Source organism: Chelonia mydas, chromosome 19 (assembly GCF_015237465.2).
Source record: "Chelonia mydas isolate rCheMyd1 chromosome 19, rCheMyd1.pri.v2, whole genome shotgun sequence".
NCBI lineage: Eukaryota > Metazoa > Chordata > Testudines > Cheloniidae > Chelonia > Chelonia mydas.
Genome location: NC_051259.2, coordinates 3,708,887 through 3,729,032, shown reverse-complemented (window position 1 = coordinate 3,729,032; position 20,146 = coordinate 3,708,887). Strand labels below are relative to the sequence as shown.

At 57.3% G+C, this 20,146-nt stretch overlaps 1 protein-coding gene across 6 annotated transcripts in view; it reads right to left on the bottom strand.

Annotated features, from left to right (window-relative positions):
- Positions 1–20,146, bottom strand: part of LOC102934184 (interferon alpha-inducible protein 27-like protein 2A) — a 25,487-nt gene extending 5,341 nt beyond the window's left edge. The window contains exons 1-3 of one of the 6 annotated variants that reach the window (XM_043532469.1): positions 19,980–20,146; positions 5,929–6,056; positions 175–372 (exon numbers count right to left, since the gene is read on the bottom strand). In XM_043532469.1, the coding sequence (XP_043388404.1) occupies positions 175–364 (190 nt within the window). In that variant the 5' untranslated portion in view covers positions 365–372; positions 5,929–6,056; positions 19,980–20,146. Of the gene's footprint in view, positions 1–174; positions 407–2,734; positions 3,747–3,798; positions 3,986–5,928; positions 6,068–19,979 lie in introns of those variants that run through there. The other 5 variants (XM_037881763.2, XM_043532468.1, XM_043532470.1 and 2 more) reach the window with 5 other exon arrangements.

The following is a 20,146-nucleotide window of genomic DNA, read 5'->3' as shown; positions in this document are numbered from 1 at the left end:
CGTGCATGGTCTAGGGGGAGAGGGTGAAAGCTGGAAGTTACTGCCCACCAGGGAAGCTGTATCTGTCCTTAGTCATTATTGCCACCTCATTGTTCATAGTGTCGCCCCCCCCCACCCCGTAACAAGTAATGCCAGTGCACATCACCCATAGGCATGGTCAGCAAGGGGATTTACTGGGCTCTGATTCTGGTTTCTCCTCTGTGTCCGTCTCATCCGGTTCCTCTTGGTCCGGCGCCTGGTCAAACAGCTCCTCTGGCTCCTGGGAAGGATCTCCAGCCGGAGGTGACCTCGTCTCAGGCCAAGGCAGGGCCAAAGCAGCAGGCGCTAGTTCAGAACATGGTGATTCACCCACCTTGGCCTCCATCTCTGGATCTGAAATCAGAACTGGCAGCTGAGGGTCGAGGACCTATATGGCCAGCATGACATGGCTATGAACGTCAGGGCAGGGTCACTGCGTGCAAAAGGGGAGTCAGTGGAAGCCAGTGGGGAGATTCCAGCGGGATTGTGGGAAGGCATGGGAGGACTGCTTTGCATCAATGGTTAAGTTGTGGTGATAACCTTTGGCAACACTCCTGCTCTGCTGGGCCCACGGGCATCCTGGCCGCCTACAAACTACAGTAACTCCTCACTTGACGTTGTAGATACCTTCCTGAGAAATGCTACTTTTAGGGAAACGATGTTAAGCGAATCCAATTTCCCCATAAGAATTAATGTAAATAGCGGGGGTTAGGTTCCAGGGAAAATTTTTTCGCCAGACAAAAGACATTATATATATATATATATACACATACTGTATATGTTTTAAACAAACAATTGAACACTGTACACAGCAACGATGATTGTGAAGCTCGGTTGAGGTGGTGGAGTCAGAGGTTGGAAGAGGGTGGGATATTTCCCAGGGAATGCCTTACTGCTAAATGATGAACTAGCACTCAGCTGGGCCCTCAAGGGTTAACACACCGTTGTTACTGTAGCCTCACACTCTACAAGGCAGCACAAATGGAGGGAGGAGACACAACGGACGCATGGCCGTGGCTGCAAACATTCCCTGCGGAAACTGAACGTGATGATGAACCCAGGCTATCCCACTGGAGCGCACCATTCCCTCCACTTTCCAAAGTGACGAGGGGTGCATGTGTGTGTGAGACAGAGACACACACACAGCTTGTGTGTGTGTGTGAGAGAGAGATGCACATTGCCCCTTTAAGTACGCTGACCCCACTCTAAGTACACTGCCTTTTTAAGTAGATCAGCAAGTTGAGACAGCAGCTGCTGCCAGCAAGCTCCCTCCCTCCTGAGCCCTGTTGTGTCCCCTCTGCTCTGTAGAGATGGAGTCCAGGGGAGAGAGGGCACCCTGACATCGGCACCCCTCTTTTCCCCCAGTCCCTGCACAGCAAGCAGGAAGCTCTAAGGCAGAGGGCAGGAGCAGCAGAGGGCAGTGGGTGGAGGGACAGATGAACTGCCAGTAATTGGTAGCCTGCTGGGCGACTGCCCTCCGGGGAACTTAGGGGAGCGGGGAGCTGAGAGGGGGGCTGCTGGCCCACCCTGGTTCCAAGACCCCCTACCCCGGCCAGCTCGCTCCAAGGGGCTGCTCTTCCTGCAAGCAGTGGGCAAAGCCGGTGGCCGCCAAACGACGTTCTACGGGAGCACTGCGCAACGTTAAACGAGCATGTTCCCGAATGGATCGGCGAGGTAACAACGTTCACCGGGACATGGTTAAGTGAGGAGTTACCGTACAAACATTCTGCAGCTTGCCTCGGAGGCCAGGGGTGGAAGTAGAAATAGGGACTTACCGGTACGGGGCTGAGTTGGGGCTGGCTCTGGCCCCCGGAAGGGGCGGGGATGGGGCGGGTCAGAGCCAAGGTAAGTGCCCTTCCCTGCCCCCGCCGGGGTAGCCGCAGCAGCCGCTGGGGTAGCAGCCGGCAGCCGCTACCGCCCTGGGCCCTTTAAACCGCTGCCGGAGCCCCAGGCTGCCGCTGCGACCCCAGGGCTCTGGGGGCTATTTAAAGGGCCTTGGGCTCCAGTGGCTGCTGGGAGCCCCAGCCCCTTTAAATGGCCACCTGGGGAAGCCGGGCCGCCCCGGTATAGCGCAAGGGCTCTTGCCGGTACCCCGTACCGGGGCGCACTGGCTTACTTGCACCTCTGTGTGAGGGTCACAATTCGTGGTGCGCGTTCCCCTTAGCGAAAGGGACGTGGAGAGAGTTACGACCCATGGCTGAGGGGGGTCCTGGATCCACACCTGGAGAGGGGTCCTGGATCCACACCAGCTTCCTCAGCCCTGAGCAGGAGGAGACTGACACGCAGCCAGGCCAACTTCTGAGTCCCCCGCTCCCACCTGGGGCCCGAGGGGCAGGGGCAGGGGCAGGGGCAGGGTATGGGAGAGACGAGGAAAGCCCAGGCTAAGGACTGGCACTCGCAGGCTCCAGCTCCGTCAGCTCCCCCGGAGCGAGGACGGGATTTCCGGGGCGCACACGCCCACCAGTGCCGTTCTCTCAGCAGGGCGTCGGCGCAGCTAAGCCGCCTGCTCGGGCGGCAGGTTGCTGGGGCAGCTCACCTGCACCCCACACCTCCGCCCGCGCGACTCCCTCCCCCAGCTCGTTGTCTCATCTGGTTGCAAGGAACCAGAGCTCCGTTGGAAGGGGGCTCTGCTCACACCCCCCCCCCCCGCTCCTTTCTGCTCTTTTCCCTCCCCACCAAGCTTAGAAAAACATGCCAGGAGCAACCGACGCCTTACAGTTCAAGAGGAAGAAATGGGCCCCGCTCCCATCCACGGGCGCAGGCGGCTCCGCCTCTGGAGCAGCCGATCCGGGAACGGGCCGCGTTGCTCGTGACATCGCAACTGCGCAACCAGGGCGGCACTTGGCCCCCTCCCAGCCCTGGGCCCCTGACGCAGCTGGCCTTGGGCCCGGCAGGAACAAGGAGCTTTCCGGTGGCTGCAGACGCTTTTCTCTTCTGTTTCTTTTTTTAATTGCATAGGTTTGACTTCGGCTGCCATTGCGGCCACGGGGAGCTGTCAGCCCCTTCGTGGGGTGACTCCATGGAGGCTTCCCAAGATGAAAAGCTGGGGGTAGATGGCTAGGGACGGGACACCTGCTTCTGGCCCTTTAAAGGGACAGCACGAAGCCATGCCTTTAAGATGAAATTTGCTACCTGCCTGCAGTGCAATCCACATGGAGTAAAAATAACCCTAGACAACCCAGTTACATCAGGGCAAGTGAAACCCAGACAGCCAGTCCACGCCAAACGCCGGAGGTGGACGGGTGGGTGTAGGAGACAGACGTGGTAACAGCACAAGGATCCTTCAGAGATGTCACAGCTCAGGTCTGGCCTCAAGGGTAGACACCAGAGTCTGCTGCAAAACCCAAGCCCACTGGAGAAGTCTGCACAGACCCTACAGCCTTGTGACTGCATTAGCTCCTGCTTCCCAGCCCATCTCGGGGGAGAACACACACAGGAAGTGGCCCAGCCAGTGCAAGGCAGAACGGGCTTCGAACAGCTGTCTCAGGTTTAATAATTAAAGGCAGCATTAGTAGCTTGGGATAAGGAAATCTGCCTGCTTAAAATAAGGGTTAAGAGGTTCCCTTTCACGCAAGACAAAAAAAAAAACCTCGTACAGATACAGACATAAATTTGTTAGTCTCTAAGGTGCCACAAGTCCTCCTGTTCTTTTTACAAGACAGTTAGTTCTCCTTCCATTTCTGTTTAAAATAGTCTCCCTTCCAAACAGACCTGCTCGGAAGATTCCCCAGCCCCACATGGAATTAGCTAGGCCACTTGATCATTGCAAATTTCACTTACTCGCAGAGCAGCCGGGCACTAAAGAGAAAACACTCCGGCTACAGACAGGGAGCCCAGCACCCAGCTCCAAGGAGTTGGCTTTTATGAGGTTGTCTATGGATAGAGGAATACGCAACCCATCCCAAAGGCAAAGTAACTCATTAGGGAACCCTGCCCGTTTAACCTCTCCCATACTTTGCACAGAATTAGCAGGACTTATTTATCATTAATGTCCTTAGCACACAAACCCTCCCCACCCACCTCAAACTTCTCCCCCCTGTGACCAGATGGTATAGTCCATATATTTTCTGATTGGGTGTTTAATTCCAAGGCTGGGCACTAGAAAGTGAGTGATTGAGGCGGTAGCTGTCTGCCCGATAAACATGGTGCAAAGGTGGCCTGCAAAGCGAAAAGGACCATGGTGCTTTGTTTTAGTTCTTTATGGTGGATAAAAAGGGCAAAGAGGATTACAAATTCTGCATGGGTTTTTTTAACGTTAGAAATTAAGGTCTTGTTTAGCCTACGTGCAACTGGAGAATGAGTGAAATGGTGACAGTGCAAGAGGGCAACCGTTTAGCAATCAAGAGAGGAAAAGATTTTGAGTCAGACTGCTTAAGACTTTGTTTGACGTTAATGCTTTATTTAACTCTATTGCCCAATAAGCACTTCAGAGAAAGGACGTCTTTAAAGATCAGCACCCCCACCTCTTCAGTTAAATATAGGCTCCAACCCAAGGTCCATCTCGTCCAGTATACTGTCTTCAACAGTAACCAGCCCCAGATTCCTCAGAGAAAGGGTCAAGAAGCCCTGTAGCAGAAAGTTCTCATCCTAACCCCTAATAGTTAGAGACCGGCTTGAGCCCTGAAGCAGGAGGTTTTCTTATCAAAACTCTCTGTTTTAGCATTATCTATGTTAGCTCTGTAGATTTCTGCTATCGATATAAACATCCAATCCTCCTTTGTGAGGGTTCTGGTCTCAACAATCTCCTGTGGCAGTGAGTTCCACAGTTCAATTAAGTGTTGAACAAAAGACACAAGGCAGTTGCCAGCATATATCCCTGAGAGCCACAGGGAGTCCTCCAGTGATACCATCACAGCCAATCTTGACACGGCTGATATTTCTAAGGTTAAAAATAAAAAGCGGGCAGATGGGGTAGGGGAGAACCCTTTCAGGCCATCTCTATCCACCATCAAGAACTGAAAAAGTGACATAAACCAAACTTTGAAACTCCCTTTGCAGGTCACAATTAAATTCCTTTAGAGCTTTCCCTGTTTGAGATCCTGGGTAGACCAAGCTCCCAGGTCAAAAGCTGAAGCTAGCTACTAACTCTGATCCTGCACACGCCCCTCAACATAGGTTTAGCTTTTGTAAGGAGTCCCAGAGGAGGGGTCCCTTGGCAAAGGGAGAGATCTTACCGCAAACCACTGTCCTCCAATGACTCTGGGAACTCCTGTCTTCTTGCCCCAGGGGACGGCGAACAAGCTGGATCCTATTAAAATACCCTGGTGCCTCCAAGCCGCCCCATTCCCCCATGTCTCGTTCTTCCCAAGCATAGCAGGCATACAAGACACATGTACATAGCATGCCGCACAGGTGCTGTCCATCGCCTGGTGAGGCTGGCATATGCGCCACCGCAGCTGGTTGAAGGGGACCAAATCCAGTTCCAAGTTGATCTGGTTCCTTTTTACCAGCCCCAGGGACACACTCTCTCCAGGGCCCAGTCCCACGTCGGGGCTTCCGTCCCCCCAGACAAGTATGAGCCTGTGGTCTTCCTCCAGTGGCCAGGGTGCAGACCCTGTCCTGAGCCCGTGTCTGCAGGACGTGAGGACCCCAGCCCAAAGATACATACTTCTTAACATTCCATAACGCCGGCTGACTCCCTATGGGCATATGAAGAAGTATGTAGGGTTGGGAGGGAGGGGCTGCTCCTCCAGGCCGGGCACCTGGCAGCCCCCATTGGTGCTTGGTTTGTTGCTGTCATCCCCTAAGCTGCGTGAGTCGGGCCTCTAGCTGTGCGGGCAGGATGGGGTGAGTGTATGAAAATCATTTTCTGGGCCCTTGCTGGGGTGCTGAGGCCCCGAGGGGCAAGCCCCCGCATGTACCAGCTCCCTGCAGCATGCACAGGGCTCGCCAGCCAGGATCAGCACCTACCACCATCTCAAGGCTGCTTTCCAGTAATCCTCTTGGACTGGACGAACCCCATCTCCTGGAGACTCCGAGGCAGCTGGTCCCAGTTCCCCCCTGCTCCAGCTCCTTCCCTGGGAGGCCCGTTCTGGACCCTGAAAAGAGAATGCAATGAAACAGCAGCTTTAGAGACTGTGGGGCGGGGGGAGCTCTGTCCCCTTGCCCTGTTTTGTGAGCATCCCCTGGGCAGGAGGGAGCTGGGAGCGCCTGATGGCGGGGCCACCCCCCACCCTGAAATGGCGAGTGCCCTTGGGGAGTTCAGCTCTGGCTCATGCTGGAGGTGGGGGGAGTTGGGGCTGTTGTATCCCCCACTGGAGCGCAAAGCTCTCGGCAAAGCCACATGGGAGACTGAGGGGCAAACCCAGGGCCTGTGCCCCTCAGGTCTGGCTCTTGCACGTCTCTGGCTGCAGGCTGATCATGCTCCAGCCTGTGGTGCTGATTCACTCTGCCAGGCTGCCAGCCTCCGGGCTGCACTAGGGAGGTTGGGTGAGCTGCAGAGGGTCCAGGTCTATGAAACAGTACAAATAACTAAGGGAATCGGCCCTGGAGACCCTGCTCCAAACTCCTCCCAAAGTAGTTGTGGTTAGGGAGCCTCGCTGCGCTGATTTTGCCCATCCCTTGTTCCCATTCTCTATCCCATGCTCCTTTCTGTCTGCCCACCGGGCCAGCCCCTTCGCCCCTCTGTGCCTCAGTTTCTCTATCTGTAAAATGAGGCTCACAGGTTTCGCTCTATCTGTCAGGCTTCATTCAATGTTTGCAAAGCACTATGGGATCCTCTGCCAGCGGGTGCTATACAAATGCAAAGTAATTCTACAACCTGGCTGCTGTCGTGGGTGTGGGTGTTTCTGTGCACACCCACACGTGTGCGTGCATATGTATAAAATGTACACCGCTGTCCTCCGTTGAATACAGTCCGACTGCTGCAATGTGTTTCATTGTCCCTATAGCGCTAACGCTGAAAGATGTTTAGGCCTGCGGTTGCAGAGCGAGATTGAGTTCCATCCCCGACACGGAGAGCGGCTGCAATGCACAGGATGGCGCCAAAGGTCCCGAACCGGTCAGAGATCCATTGCAGCGTGTATTACCTGCCCCCCACCATCTCCATTAAAAGCAACTTCCCCACAGTGATCCGGCTACATTAAAACCCTTCTCCGAACCAGCTTCATTTTTCATGGGACGACGACATGTTTTTTACCAACCACGCTAAAAGCTCCACGTCCCCACCTCCTCTCCGCTCAGGAACGTTTTTCATTTGTCAGCTCTAAACGCTATCGAGTCCCTCCTGGTAGCAGGGTGGGGGGAGAGGGGGGCAAGTGAGTCGGGCTGTAAAGGCAGAGAAAGAGGGACTGTCTCCTGCGTAACCTCTCCGTGCTGCCAGGGCACCTCTGGCCCGAGCGGCACTGACTGGAACTGGAACTACATCAAGGAGATTACGTTACCCACCTGGGGACGACGGGGGCAGGATGGGCCTGGCTGAAACAACGGTGGTGAGACGTGCTTGGAGTCTGACATTTGCCTGTGGGTGAGACTGGGGGTGGCTCCTTGTCCTTTACTGAAAGGCTTGGGGGCGGGGAATGACTGGCTCCAGAGACCCTCTCGGTCATGAGTTCAAATGCAGCAGTGGGCTGCAGTTTGGAAAATCGTGCCACTCCAAGGAGCATGAAAAATGAAGCACTTACCGGAGACGGGAGGGTGCTCCTGACTGGGCTCCGGGCAGGTGGCTTATGCTAGTGTTACAAGCGTGCTCCATGTCTGCACAGCTGTAAATCGACAGGGTGCCAGCAGATGGCGATCTGGAACATGCAGTCTGGTCCCCGGGTTTCGGGGGCCAAGCAGACTTGCCGTCGGGTCTGTTAGGCGCTGATATAAAGAGCGAGGACTCCCAATAGACACCTGGTTACTGTTTCACTGTCATTGACGTTAATTCTCTGCCTTTCATGGGAGCAGCTCGAAGCACTTTGCCTGTGTCATTAACTAATATAAATCTCCCCACTGTATTTTCCACAATATGCATCCGATGAAGTGAGCTGTAGCTCACGAAAGCTTATGCTCAAATAAATTTGTTAGTCTCTAAGGTGCCACAAGTCCTCCTTTTCTTTTTGCGAATACAGACTAACACGGCTGCTACTCTGTAACTAATTAAGCTTTGCAGCACACCTGCCAGGGAGATATAGGCCTCACCCAGCACTGCAGTGCAGCCACCTCTGGGGCAGAACACGGCAGCAGCTCGGCAATACAGGGCACCCCCACTCAGTGGTTTAGAACAGAAGTAAAGAAATGGACTTTCTAGAAACTGCAGGGGAGCTGGGAGCTGTCTGGCTGACTGCAGTGGCTCTGTGAGATGAGCTGGAGGCGCTGAACCCAGTTCGTAGTGGCCCATCCCACCTGTTGGCTGCCACAGCAGAGAGGCTGTGAACTTACTGAGCCAGAGACTGGACTTCCCGCCAGACATAAAGGGGCTGCCTCCTGGCCCAGGGGCACGTGGCCTGCACTGTCCCTGCCACGACTGCACCTGCAGGCTGGGGCTGCCCGGCTCATCGGCATGAAAAACAAACCTCGTCCATTTCTGTCCAGCCCCATATTCCAGGGCCAGGGGCTCCTTACAGAATGCAGGGGCAGGCCAGGGTTAAGGGGCAGCAGATATATTCAGGGTAGGATGAGCCAGGGGCTGGCAGCAGCTTGCTGGGAATCCTGGAGCAGGGGCTAGTGTGACATCTGGGAAAGCAAAGGGGTGAATTCAGTCCTCCCGAAAGCAAGGGACAGAGCTAGCTACAGAGCAGGGGTGTGCTGGCAAGCATCCCACACATGGCTCTGTCGATGCCCCTCAATCCCAACCCATAGTCCCCGTCTATTCCAGCCCCTGGGCTCCCTTCACCGCCAGTTCTGCCAATGCCCCTCAACCCTGAGCCACAGTGCCCCGCTACCCCAGTCCTGTGCCCCCGCCCAGCTCTGCTGATACCCCTCAGTCCTGACCTACAGCCCCCTGCTATTCCAATCCGGAGTCGCACCCCTCAGGGCACCTCTTGAATCCTGCTGAACTTTATAGTTTTGCAGGGGTGGGAGAAACCCACCACTAGGCCTTGGCTAAGCCCAGCAAATGCCCTCCGCTATCATACACGGCTGCAGATAACTTCGCCCCCTGCGTGGCCTAATCCCCACATGAGACTGCCTCTCCCTGAGCAAAGGAGAGCAGGACGAAAACGTCTACTCAGCAGAACTGCTCCCTCCTTTCCCTAATGCACAGAGCAAGCGAAATCCAAGCCTGCGCTCAGCCCCCGGCTGGGGAGGGTGAGCGAGGGAGCACGGACCTAGAAAGGCCTGGCCAGCGCTAAACTTCAGAGAAACAGGCTCTGTTTCAACCAGGAGCCGGAGGTGACTTGCGGGCTCCTGTCACGCAGTGGAGGTGGGGGGTCGGGGGGGGAGGCTTTTCCCTGGTTCCAGCAATGAGCCAGTTTACACCTGTTTGACTGGACCCCAAATTCTCTCTGAGCCCAGCTCGGAGCTGACAAGCTCCTCCAGGTTCCCCTCCTGGCTCAGGAATCTTTTGTACCATGTGTCATTTGCGTCGTGCCAGCCCTGGGCCAGGAACCTTTGGCCGAAGCAGAGCTGAGGCTAGACCCTGTAGCGAGATCCCCAGCCTGGTGGCAGGGCCACCGCGTTTCTCCTTCATGCTTTCACTCAGGATTCATCCAGTCTCACTGCTGCTTATTCATAAAGGGGAAGGCCAGTCTGGTGCTTAAAACACAGATCTGAGAGCTAGGACTCCTGGGTTCTTTTTTCAGGCTCAGGGAAGGAGGGAGGTTTAATAGCTGGAGCAGGGAACTGGGTTCTCCTGTGTGGATCAGAGACCTTCGGATAACAAATGGATATAAACTGGTCATCAGGAAGTTTAGACTTGAAATTAGATGAAGGTTTCTAACCATCAGAGGAGTAAAGTTCTGGAACAGCCTTCCAAGGGGAGCAGTGGGGGCAAAAGACATATCTGGCTTCAAGACTAAGCTTGATAAGTTTATGGAGGGGATGGTATGATGGGATAGTCTAATTTTGGCAATTAATTGATCTTTGACTATTAGCGGTAAATATACCCAATGGCCTGTGATGGGATGTTAGATGGGGTGGGATCTGAGTTACTACAGAGAATTATTTCCTGGGTGTCTGGCTGGTGAGTCTTGCCCACATGCTCAGGGTTTAGCTGATCGCCATATTTGGGGTTGGGAAGGAATTTTCCTCCAGGGCAGATTGGCAGAGGCCCTGGGGGTTTTTTGCCTTCCTCTGCAGCATGGGGCACGGGTCACTTGCTGGAGGATTCTCTGCACCTTGAAATCTTTAAACCACAATTTGAGGACTTCAATAGCTCAGACATAGGTTAGGGGTTCGTTACAGGAGTGGATGGGTGAGATTCTGCTGCCTGCATCGTGCAGGAGGTCAGACTAGACGATCATAATGTTCCCTTCTGATCTTAAAGTCTATGACTCTATATTTAGCACCATAGAGTTACCTAGTTGTAACCCAGAGGTTGAGATGACCATTGGACAATGTCACACATCAGCCCAGGGGAAGGTTCAGGTGAGCAAATCCCACCCCTCCAGGAGCCAACCTCAGTCTCACTGTCTGCTCAGACATGACAATGATGAACCCCCCTGGCTGACTCTCTAGGCGTTATAGACAGATTTATGGAGTGGATCCTCAGCAGGGGTGAATCAGCCGAGTTCCATCACGGTCGGTGGAGCTCCGCTACTTTACGTTAGCTGAGCGTCTCTTCCTCTGGGCCGAGTTTTGACGCCCCCAGCAGCCAGACGCTCCTGTTGTGACGCTTTGGGGCAGATTTTCACGAGAGCCCCATGCCCGGCGTGAACCCAACGTGCTGGCTCTTTGGGAAATCTGGCCCGCATGCTACCGCGCTGGGTAGGGTTAGTGCTCCACTGAACAAGGACCCCAGATCTATCCACTGCTTGCATTGCAGACTGAAGAAGGAAAATAGGGGTACGCCTAGACTGGGGTCACAGGGTGGGACTGCAGCTCCGGCAGACATACCCGAGCCGGCTTTAATCTAACTAGCTCAGAGCCTGGAGCAGTGATGCTGCAGCAGCAGGAGATTCATCGCCGGCTGTGCAAACCCACCCGGAACCCTGGATAATAACTCGTGGGGCTGGCCCGCGCAGCTGCGGCTTCACTGCTCCAGTACCTCAGCTAGCTAGATTAACGCTAGCACGGGCCTGTCAGCCTGCACTGCGGCCACACCCTGTATCTGCAGTCTAGACACAGCCGAAGGTTTACTACATGGGCTAGGAGTACCATACTCCTGGCATGTTGCATACCGGAAGGCTTCTATGTTAACTGAAATTTGCACCTCCTTATAAGGTTGTTTCAGATTCATGCATCATACTGGAAAGCAACCCCGCCTCCCCCCCTTTCTACTCTCAACACCGAGCAGAAGAGTGGTTTCCCAAAACGGCACCAACAACCCAGGTTTATCTCTTGTTGGCTAGGCAGGATGGGCTAGTCGTGAAAGCACCAGAGGAGCCTTCAAGAAATGTGGCCCTAGTTCCTAACTCCGCCACAGACTCTTGTGTGTGACCTTGTGCAAGTCATTTCACCTCTCTGTGCCGTGGTTCCCCGCCTGTAAATGGGGAGGATGCTGCTAGGAGGAAGCTGGCCATGATTGAGAGGCGCTCAGATACTACGGTGGTGAGGGTCAGATCCATTCTCTGGCCTGGGTTATGCAGGAGATTAGACGAGCTCTAATGATCTCTGATGGCCTTAAATCCAAGCCCAGTTAGATAGAAATCTACGGTCTGAGCCGTGCAAATCATCGAGACTCCTGAACAGCTAGAAACCCAAGACTCATGTGTTAAACCAGCTCTTCTTGCTTCCACAGCCTAGGAAGGTTTGAAATACCGAGCTTGAATTCCCCTTTTGACATCACACTCAGGCGGGACATAGGGAGTGGGGAGAGTCATTTGCCTTCTTTCTTTCACTGCTTGCAAGGTTAAAAGTAAAAAAACAAAAACAAGAACCACCCTCCACTCCCCACGACGCTGTTTTATTCAGGAGGTGAGTGCAGGAAATATTTCATATTTCTTAAGACTGCCTTAGTGAGGCGAAAGGCACAAGTTTAACAGGGCTGGGGACCTATTTCTAGCTTCCCCTAGCCCTGAGATTATAAAAATCAACCCCCCAATAACTGTGTATTTATTATCCTAACACAGACCTCAGGCCAGGAGAACAGAATTCGAAGCCCAAAACATTTCCTCTTTCTTTGCACAATTAACTCCTAGTGCAGGTCATTTTTTCTGCTGCAGTTTGTAACTGTGTGAGCTCCTGCCTCAGTCTGGCCAAGTACTGTCTGCAGGGAGCACAGCAAATGTACTTGTGAGTCACATGGCTCAGACACAGAGCTGTGTTAGCTCAGAGGTTGGGCTTGCGGCTAAGGCACTAGCTGGGGACTCAGCAGATCAAGGCTCACTTCCCAGCCCTGCCACTGCCTCTCTGTATCACCCTGAGCCAGTCACTTAGTCTCTCCGTGCCTCAGTTTCTCCCACCATTAAATGGGGATACTAGTTTTTCCTTTGTCTTGTCGGCACTTCAGGGCAGGGGCTGTCTCTGTGTCTGTACAGCACCTGGCACAATGGGGCCCTGATCGCAGCTGTAATACATATAACAGCTGGAGGCTTTTGCAATCCCTGTGGCTTCCCCCCCCCCACCTCAAAGTGTATGGGCCTTTTCACAAAAATCTGTGCTGAGCCTTGGGAACGAGGCATGAAACCCACAGCGCCCTGTGACCCTCCAGACAGACAAATCGAGAGACTCGCTGCTCCAGGGGAAACCGGCTGCGCCATTTCCCCCTCACGTTTGTGCCGACCTCCCTGGCTTGCCAAAGACTCGACCCCCCAGACCTTGGTGTCACGCTGTCACACCCACTCCTCATTTGTAAAAATCGGCCAGGTTCACAACAGCCTTTTCTAGCTCCATCCCTTGCCTCCGCTCGCTGTGTCCCCCAGCCACTGCCCTGTTCTGTGCCTCAGTTTCCCCAGCTGTAAAATGCAGGGATGGGGTGGAATGGTACTTACACCCCTACCTCAGGGATGACTTGAGGCTTCGGTTCCAATGCACTCTGGGATCCTCTTACAGCTGGAGCGAGAGCACAGTGGACCCACTCCCTCAGCCCTTTCTCCCTGTCAAAGCAACATTTGGAGTTCAGTACTGAGGCTGGGGATGGCACCGGGGGCTCACGCTCCCCCCACATCCCCCTCTAGCTAAGATCCCAATGTGGCGCCCATCACCGTAGTATCTGAGCACCTCACAGCCTTTCACGGACTTAGCCTCCCTGCCCCCCACTCTCCCCCTGCGAGGCTGAGAAGTGCTATTACCCCATTGTACAGGCCAGAGCAGGGACCTGACTACTGGGCTGCCCCGTGCAGGCTAGAGTCCTAACCACCGGGCCCTCCTGCCTCTGCAGACTCAGTGCTGCCATTTGGGGCTCAGCAGCGAGGACAATCAGGCGCTGGAAGATCCCGGGGACTCACGCAGCGCCTCCTCCTCCCTAAGGGCCAGAACCTCAGTGGGTGTAAATCTGCATTGCTGCACTGATTTACACCAGTCAAGGATCAGGCCCGGGGCCACTTGCTGGATTTGTTTTAGCCCCGACGAGCTCATGAAACTCCTGGAGGGAGAGCTGCCACCTCGGGGGAAGGGGGGGTTTCAGAGCCACAGAGCAGGGTCAAGGGGGCAGGGGACTCATGCAACTTGCTGGAAATCACTGCTCCTTGTCTCCAATTCTGTTCCCACCCTGGTGTAAATCAGGAATAACGCTGCTGGAGCCAATGAGGTTGTACTGGTTGCAGGGGAGATTTGGGCCCATTGGACTGGGAATGTTTGGACCTAGGGAATGGATGGCTGGGATGGACCCCCTACCCCAGTGCTCACCCCTTGCAAGTAATCCCTGGCTCCAAGGCACGATGGGTGATGTTAGGCCCCGCGCAGAGGCTAAGGTGCCATTGACATCACACAGCGCATTGCCCCGAGCCAGTCCCCCAAGGCCCCTGCCGGCGCTGAGCAAAGGGCACAGAGGACCTTGGAGCAAGGGAAAGTCAGAGCAGACTGTACTTGCCTCTGCAGAGCTCTGTGAGTGTCTCTCTGTCTCTGTCTCTCTCTCTCTCTGCAAGGGGTTGCTGTAGCTGGGCCCACTGCCCCCCTCCTTTCCCCTTGGCACCCCATCCCCCCTGTGCAAAGTGGGTGCGGAGGGCTCCTGGCTCTGTGGTCCCCGCTCAGGGCAGCGGTTCGCCCTGGTTTCCTGGCTGGCACGAGGTACAAAGCTGTGCAGGGCGCTCCCTCAAGCCTGGCCCAGAGCTGCCTGCGCTCCCCCCTGCAAGAACCCCCATTCCCCAGCATGGGCAGGTCAGGGATGGGGGGAGGGGTTGCTGGGGCAGTCCTGCCCCTCCATTATTCCCCACGGGCCCGGAGGGGCTGGATGCCACGGCAGTAAGAGATACACACACCCCCGCCCATTCCCTGTGTCAGTGCAGGGGTGAATTTGGCCTGCTCATTGCAGGCCCCACCTGCCCCAAGAGAGCCCTAAGCCCTGGTCTGAGGCACTCTGGGGACAGGGATGCTGGAAGGGCCAAAGTTAGCGGAGAGGCAGGGAGAGCTGCAGAGCCATTCTAGGCTGGAGGGACGGCTTGCCACCCTCAGCGCTGGCCATGCGGCCCGAGGGCACCAGGCGAGGGCCGCCTCCTGCCCCATCCCGGTTCCTGCTGTCAGCTGTGGTGCACATTAGCTGAGCAGAAGCTGGCTCTTTGCAGAGGCCAGGCAGAGGGGAGCCCCTGGCAATACCAGCTGCTGGGCCAGGGCCTGGGCCCTCTGTCAGGTGGCAGGTCATCCCAGGCCCCTCTTTGCCCATTGTATCTCCCAAGGATGGGAAGTGACTTGCCCAAGGTCACGTATCAAATTGGTGCTAGAGCTGGGAATAGAACCTAGGAGCCCAGACTCCCAGCCCCCTCACCCCACCCTGCTCTAACCACTAGACCCCACTCCCTTCCAGAGCCAAGGATAGAACCCAGGCATCCTGATTCCCAGCCCCCACCCTCAGAGCAGGAGGAGCTGGGCTCTCCGGCTGCTGCTGAGAGCCCCAGTGGTGGAGCTGGGCCCCTGGGGATTGCGGTCTGAGCCCCAGCCTGGAGGGGCCGAGCAGGGGGTGGTCAGGTCTGGGTGAGGCTGCAGAGCGGGGTCCAGGGTCAAGGCAGAATTGGGGCGAGGAGAGATTGATTCAATGGCACTAAAACGGGGGAGCTTTCCCCCAAACACCCATTCTCCTGAGCTGCACTGAACCAGAGCGGGAGAACGGACCCTTGGAGCACGGGTCCAAGCCAGGGGCTGTCTCGGAGGCTGAAACACAGCCCCCTCCCCTCCCCCTGCGAAAAGGCCTGGCCGTGCCCGTGCCCGATGGGGCTGGTTTTCAAGCGGGCCATGAGGAGCAGCAGTGGCTCTGGCTGAGGAAGCTGGGCAGAGCCCCCCGGGCCCAGAGCCAGGGTCGTAGCCCTCTGGGCTCCAGGGACGGGGCAGGCTGGGCCCAGGAGACCATTTGGTCCCAGGGGCACATCCCCCGGAGCAGGCGGTCAGGCCTCAGGCGAGCAGTGACTCAGCACCGGGCGGACAGCGACCACACGTGCTGCCTGTCTCTGCAAGGAGCTGCCGGGTGCCAAATATGCACTTACTGCGCGGCTGACCCGGCTTCTGGGAGCCTGGGAGAGCAGCAGCTTCTGGCCGACGAGATGCTGCTCGGCCTCTGGAGCCACGGCCATCCCTACAGCGCACCCCGAGCGGCTGGAGTCACCCCAGGGAGGGATCTGGCTCCCTCTGGCTGCAGCCCAGCCTGTGGTCCTCGGGCTCCCGGCTCCCAGGACTGAAAACTGGACCTGGCCCAAGCCCCAGCAGCAGAGGGGTTGGGGCAGCTTCCCCTGCGCCAGGCAAGGGGCCGGTGTGCCCAGCACACTCCGGGGTCCCCCTCTCCTGCCCTCACAGGACGGTGACCATATTTCCCAAAGGGAAAACAGGACATCATCATGGGGCTGGCCCGAGCCTTCCCTTCCCCCCATGGGGCTGGCCTGAGGCCCCCCCCCCGACCCCAAGGAGCTGGCCCGAGCCCCGCCCCACCCCACAGGGCTGGCCCAAGCCCTCCTTCCTGCACGGGACTGGTGTTGCTGCTCACCAAAGCTCTGCCTGCCCCCCGCACGAAATGGGGGCTGATATTGCTGCTTGCTGGAGCCCTACGTGCCCCACCCCCCGAGCCTTGTCTCCCCGCCCCGCACGGGGCTGGCATCGCTGCTCCCTCGCCCCCCCACCCCCCAGCCCCACTGTGCTGAGCTCTCAGCCTCCTGCAGCGATCTCCTTGGAGTTTGATACCAGACCCTCCCCTCCACCCGGGGAGCGCCCCCCACCTCAGTGCAGCCATTCACACCACCACAGCAAGCCGGATCAGGCCCTCAGCTCGCCCCAGAGCTCATCGCCCTTCCCCCAGGAGAGAAGAGCTGCAAAGGCTGAGGAAGAGGAGGGCGTGACCCCAAAATGTCTAGGACAGGGCACGGGCAAGTGAGCAGCAGGTCTCTGCGCTATTATCTCCCCGGATGCGAGTGCGAGGGAACCAGCCTGGGGCGTTCAAGTGCACTTGTGAATTTCCCCGTGGCTAACTGATGCTAGTGGACGCAGGTGGTCGTGCATTTGAGACACTGCCGTGAGTGGCCAGGTCCGTGTACCCGCGTGCGTGTGACGCTGGGTGTGCCGTGCACGGCAGGGATCTCTGTGCATGTCTCTGTGTCTGCAAAATGCCCCTGCGCACAACAGCGCCCCCAACAGAAACGCTCTGAAATGGCCCAGCTGGCACAGGAAATGGCCCTGGCAGCCCAGAGCTGGTCTGGGGAGCTCTGCTTTTTCTTTGCCTTTGTCTACAGCTCCGTCCCCCCAGCTGATCATGGCTGTTTTGCTAAAGGGATGGCTGCCCCCCCCCACCCCCCGGGAGTCTCTGCCATGACCCTGCCCCGAGGGGCTCTGGCTAGAGGGGTAGCAGGTGCCTAGGGGCACTGTGACACCACAATCAGGTGCCAGGAACAAGGGTTAGGGGCTGAGCTGGGACTTGGGAGCCCTGGATTCAAGGCCCAGTTCTGGCACCGGCTTCCTGTGAGCCTGGGCCCTTCGACCCAGCTCTGTCAGGGGCCTAGGCCTTGTTCTGCTCGGCCCTGCAAAGCCGCAGGGACACTGACGCCTGTGTGTCACCGACAGGCACTGGGGCTGAACCCTGTCCCCCGCCGGATTCGTTACGTGGGAAGCAGCCAGAGCTGGGGGAGCCAGGCACGCTTCGGGCAGGGCCAGCCTGAGCTTCCTCCCCGCAGCCGTGGCAGTGCCCCTCCCTCCTGCCCCACAGCCCTCCCTCCCCACACAGTCTGCAGACAAGACCTCCATAGCCCCCCTCACTCCTGACCCACAGCATCCCCTCTCATTCCAGTCATGCCCCCCCCGCCCCATCTCTGCTAGCACATTTCAGGCCCTGACCCGCGCCCCGTGGCTCTGCCATTGCCTCTGACCCACAGCCGCCTGCTGTCCCAGCCATCACACCCCCGCCTTGCCGCTGTCCCTCGGAGCCCAGCACCGGCCATGCAGAGGAATCCTGCTCTAACCTTGGCTGTGGTGGTGCAGGGGTGAGACCTGGTGACCTTGGAGGGGACAGGAGCCCGGCTCCCGGCAGCCTGAGCTGAGTGGCTTAGGAGCGCTGGGATGGGAAGCCAGCGCTGCTGAGGAGCAGCCTGGGCTCTTTGCTTCCTTTCAGGGATGTGGCGTTCTTTGCACGGGGCTGGCCCCAAGGCAGGTGTTGCATGGACTTAAGCACAGCACTCACCCACCCTGCAAAGCCAGATGTTTGCATCTGGCAGCCTTCAACTGCCCCAGCCCCTCCACTCTCCCTCTGGTCAGGGCTCTTTCCAGAGCCCCTCTGGGGTGGCATCATGCCCCCTATCCCCCTGCCCGCAGGAGCTGCCATGCTCCCCCATCCCAGCTACACAGCCCGGCATGCTGCAGCAGACCCCCAGTGAAGCTGAGGTGCCAGGCAGTGTAGGCTGAGCTGGCTACTGGTTCAGATCCCTGGGGTTGTCCGACCCCGCAACTTGTCCAAACCTAACTGGGCCCAGGCCCGAGATTCCTTCTGGGCTGGAGCTGCCCTTGACGGGTGCTGACGAGTGTCTGAACCAGCAGCTGCTCAGCTCTTGCACCGTGCCGGGGGAGCTGGGGCTGCGGTTGGAAACTCGCAGGAGGCTGGAGAGGAGGGCTGCAGCCCCATGGCAAGATTTCAACCCTCCTCCGATAAACCAGGAGGCCGGGGCCAGGTCCACTGCTCCAAAGTGCCTTTTATTTGACCCTCTGAACATACCTGGCCACTCATTGCAGGGGGAGGCTGGCACGTCTGGGTGCCCAGGCTGTGATTCTGGGCCGGGGGAGCCATCGCCGAGTGACCCCAACCCCCATATGTGGGCCAGATCTTCAGCCCCTGTCAGCTGCTGCCCCTCCATGGAGCTCCACCCATGTTCCCAGCTTGCAGCCAGCCCCTGGGGATTCCTGAGGCTTCCATTGCAGAGGGAGAGCAACAACAAGCCCGAGTAATGGAGGGCCCGGGGAGGCTGCCAAGAGAGGCTTTGATGTGGGGATTCGCAGGCATCCAGCCACCCTCCCTGCCAGGCCAGCACAGCCCCAGCCGGCCTATAAAAGGAAGTGTCTTTTTTCTGCTTTCTCCCCAGTGCTGCCCGGTGCTCGGCAGGCGCTCGCTAACACAGCCGTTTCCAAGTTGTACTGTTCACTGCTCCGGCTTGGCCCTGCTCCCTGCCTCCCCCGGCCATTGATCCATTGGAAACCAACTGCATTAGCCACTTCATCAGACCAAGCGGCAGAAAAAAGAGAGACACACAACCAGGCAGAGAGCTGGGCGCAGGGTGAGAGGGCTAGCTCCTTCCAGGGCACCCCCCACACCCCTCTCTGCCCCCTCCCCGAAGAAACCAGCTAGGCTAGGAAATTGTGAAGTGACCTGCCGATGGCAGGAGAAACCCCTCCTCCCCCTGCTTCAAACCAACATGACAATGCGACGGTGGGGCCTGATTGACGGCTAGACCAGAGGAGCCCCATCCTGCCACGATGATCCTCCGTGGGCATGTGCAGAATATGGGGATCAGGATCCCAGAAGTTAGAGCTGGGATCCCTTCGCCCCTCCCCGCCCTACACACACACACACACACACACACACTAATGTAGGGGATGCTCCTCCTTGTCCTGGCCCCCAAAGGATTTGCCCAGCGGCGAGGGAGCCCTGCACCCCATTCTGGGGGACCCCTGCCATGTTGCTGACTGTAGGCAGGTGATTTACGGCTCAGGCTCTCTCCCCCACAGCAGACACAGGGTCTCTAAAGAGGCTGCCGGCCCCACAGCAGCGTCGCCCAGAGCACCGTTATCCCCGGCTCCATGCAGACACCGGGGGGGGGCCAGCACACATACCCCGAGCACTGGGGTGATGCAGAGCCGGCTTTGTGCTGCCCTGCAGCCCCCCATTCCTGCGGAGAGTTTGCCTATGACCCTGCTTCTTTGCTTTCGCCAATCCCAGGGCACCTCCACTGGGCCCAAGCAAATTAGGGGGTAGGGGAGCAAGAGGACCGCAGCCACCCCTAACCCTGCAGGACATTTGCTGAGACTACAAGCCCCTTCTCCTCCCACGCATGGCTGAGACTGAGCCCCCCACCCCCTCCACACACACACTCTGCAAAGCTGCTGCAAAGCCCAAGTAAAATGCTGATTACGGTTCTGATTATCAGTGTCTGGTGCAGAGGCTGCAAATAACAAAAGGCATCTCCGGCGTGGGAGCTGGGAGTGCAGGCACCAGCCTTGTACTAGTGAAGGTTAAACGCTCAGCCCAGGGAAACCCAGCTCCCCCGCCCTGCAGTCCCCAGCATCCCGATTTCTGGCCCCCTCCCCAGTGCTGAGCCACTTACTGTCCTGAAGGTGAGTCCACTTCTGCCTGGGGCTGGAGCGCCGGCACCCGGGGGCGGTGGTGTCGCCTGCCAGTTCCCGGCACTTGCCTGCTCGTCTTGACTTTGCCACAGAACTCCTTCAGCTTGTCTGCATCCTGTTCCCGAGGAGCATGCAGCATCCTCACAGC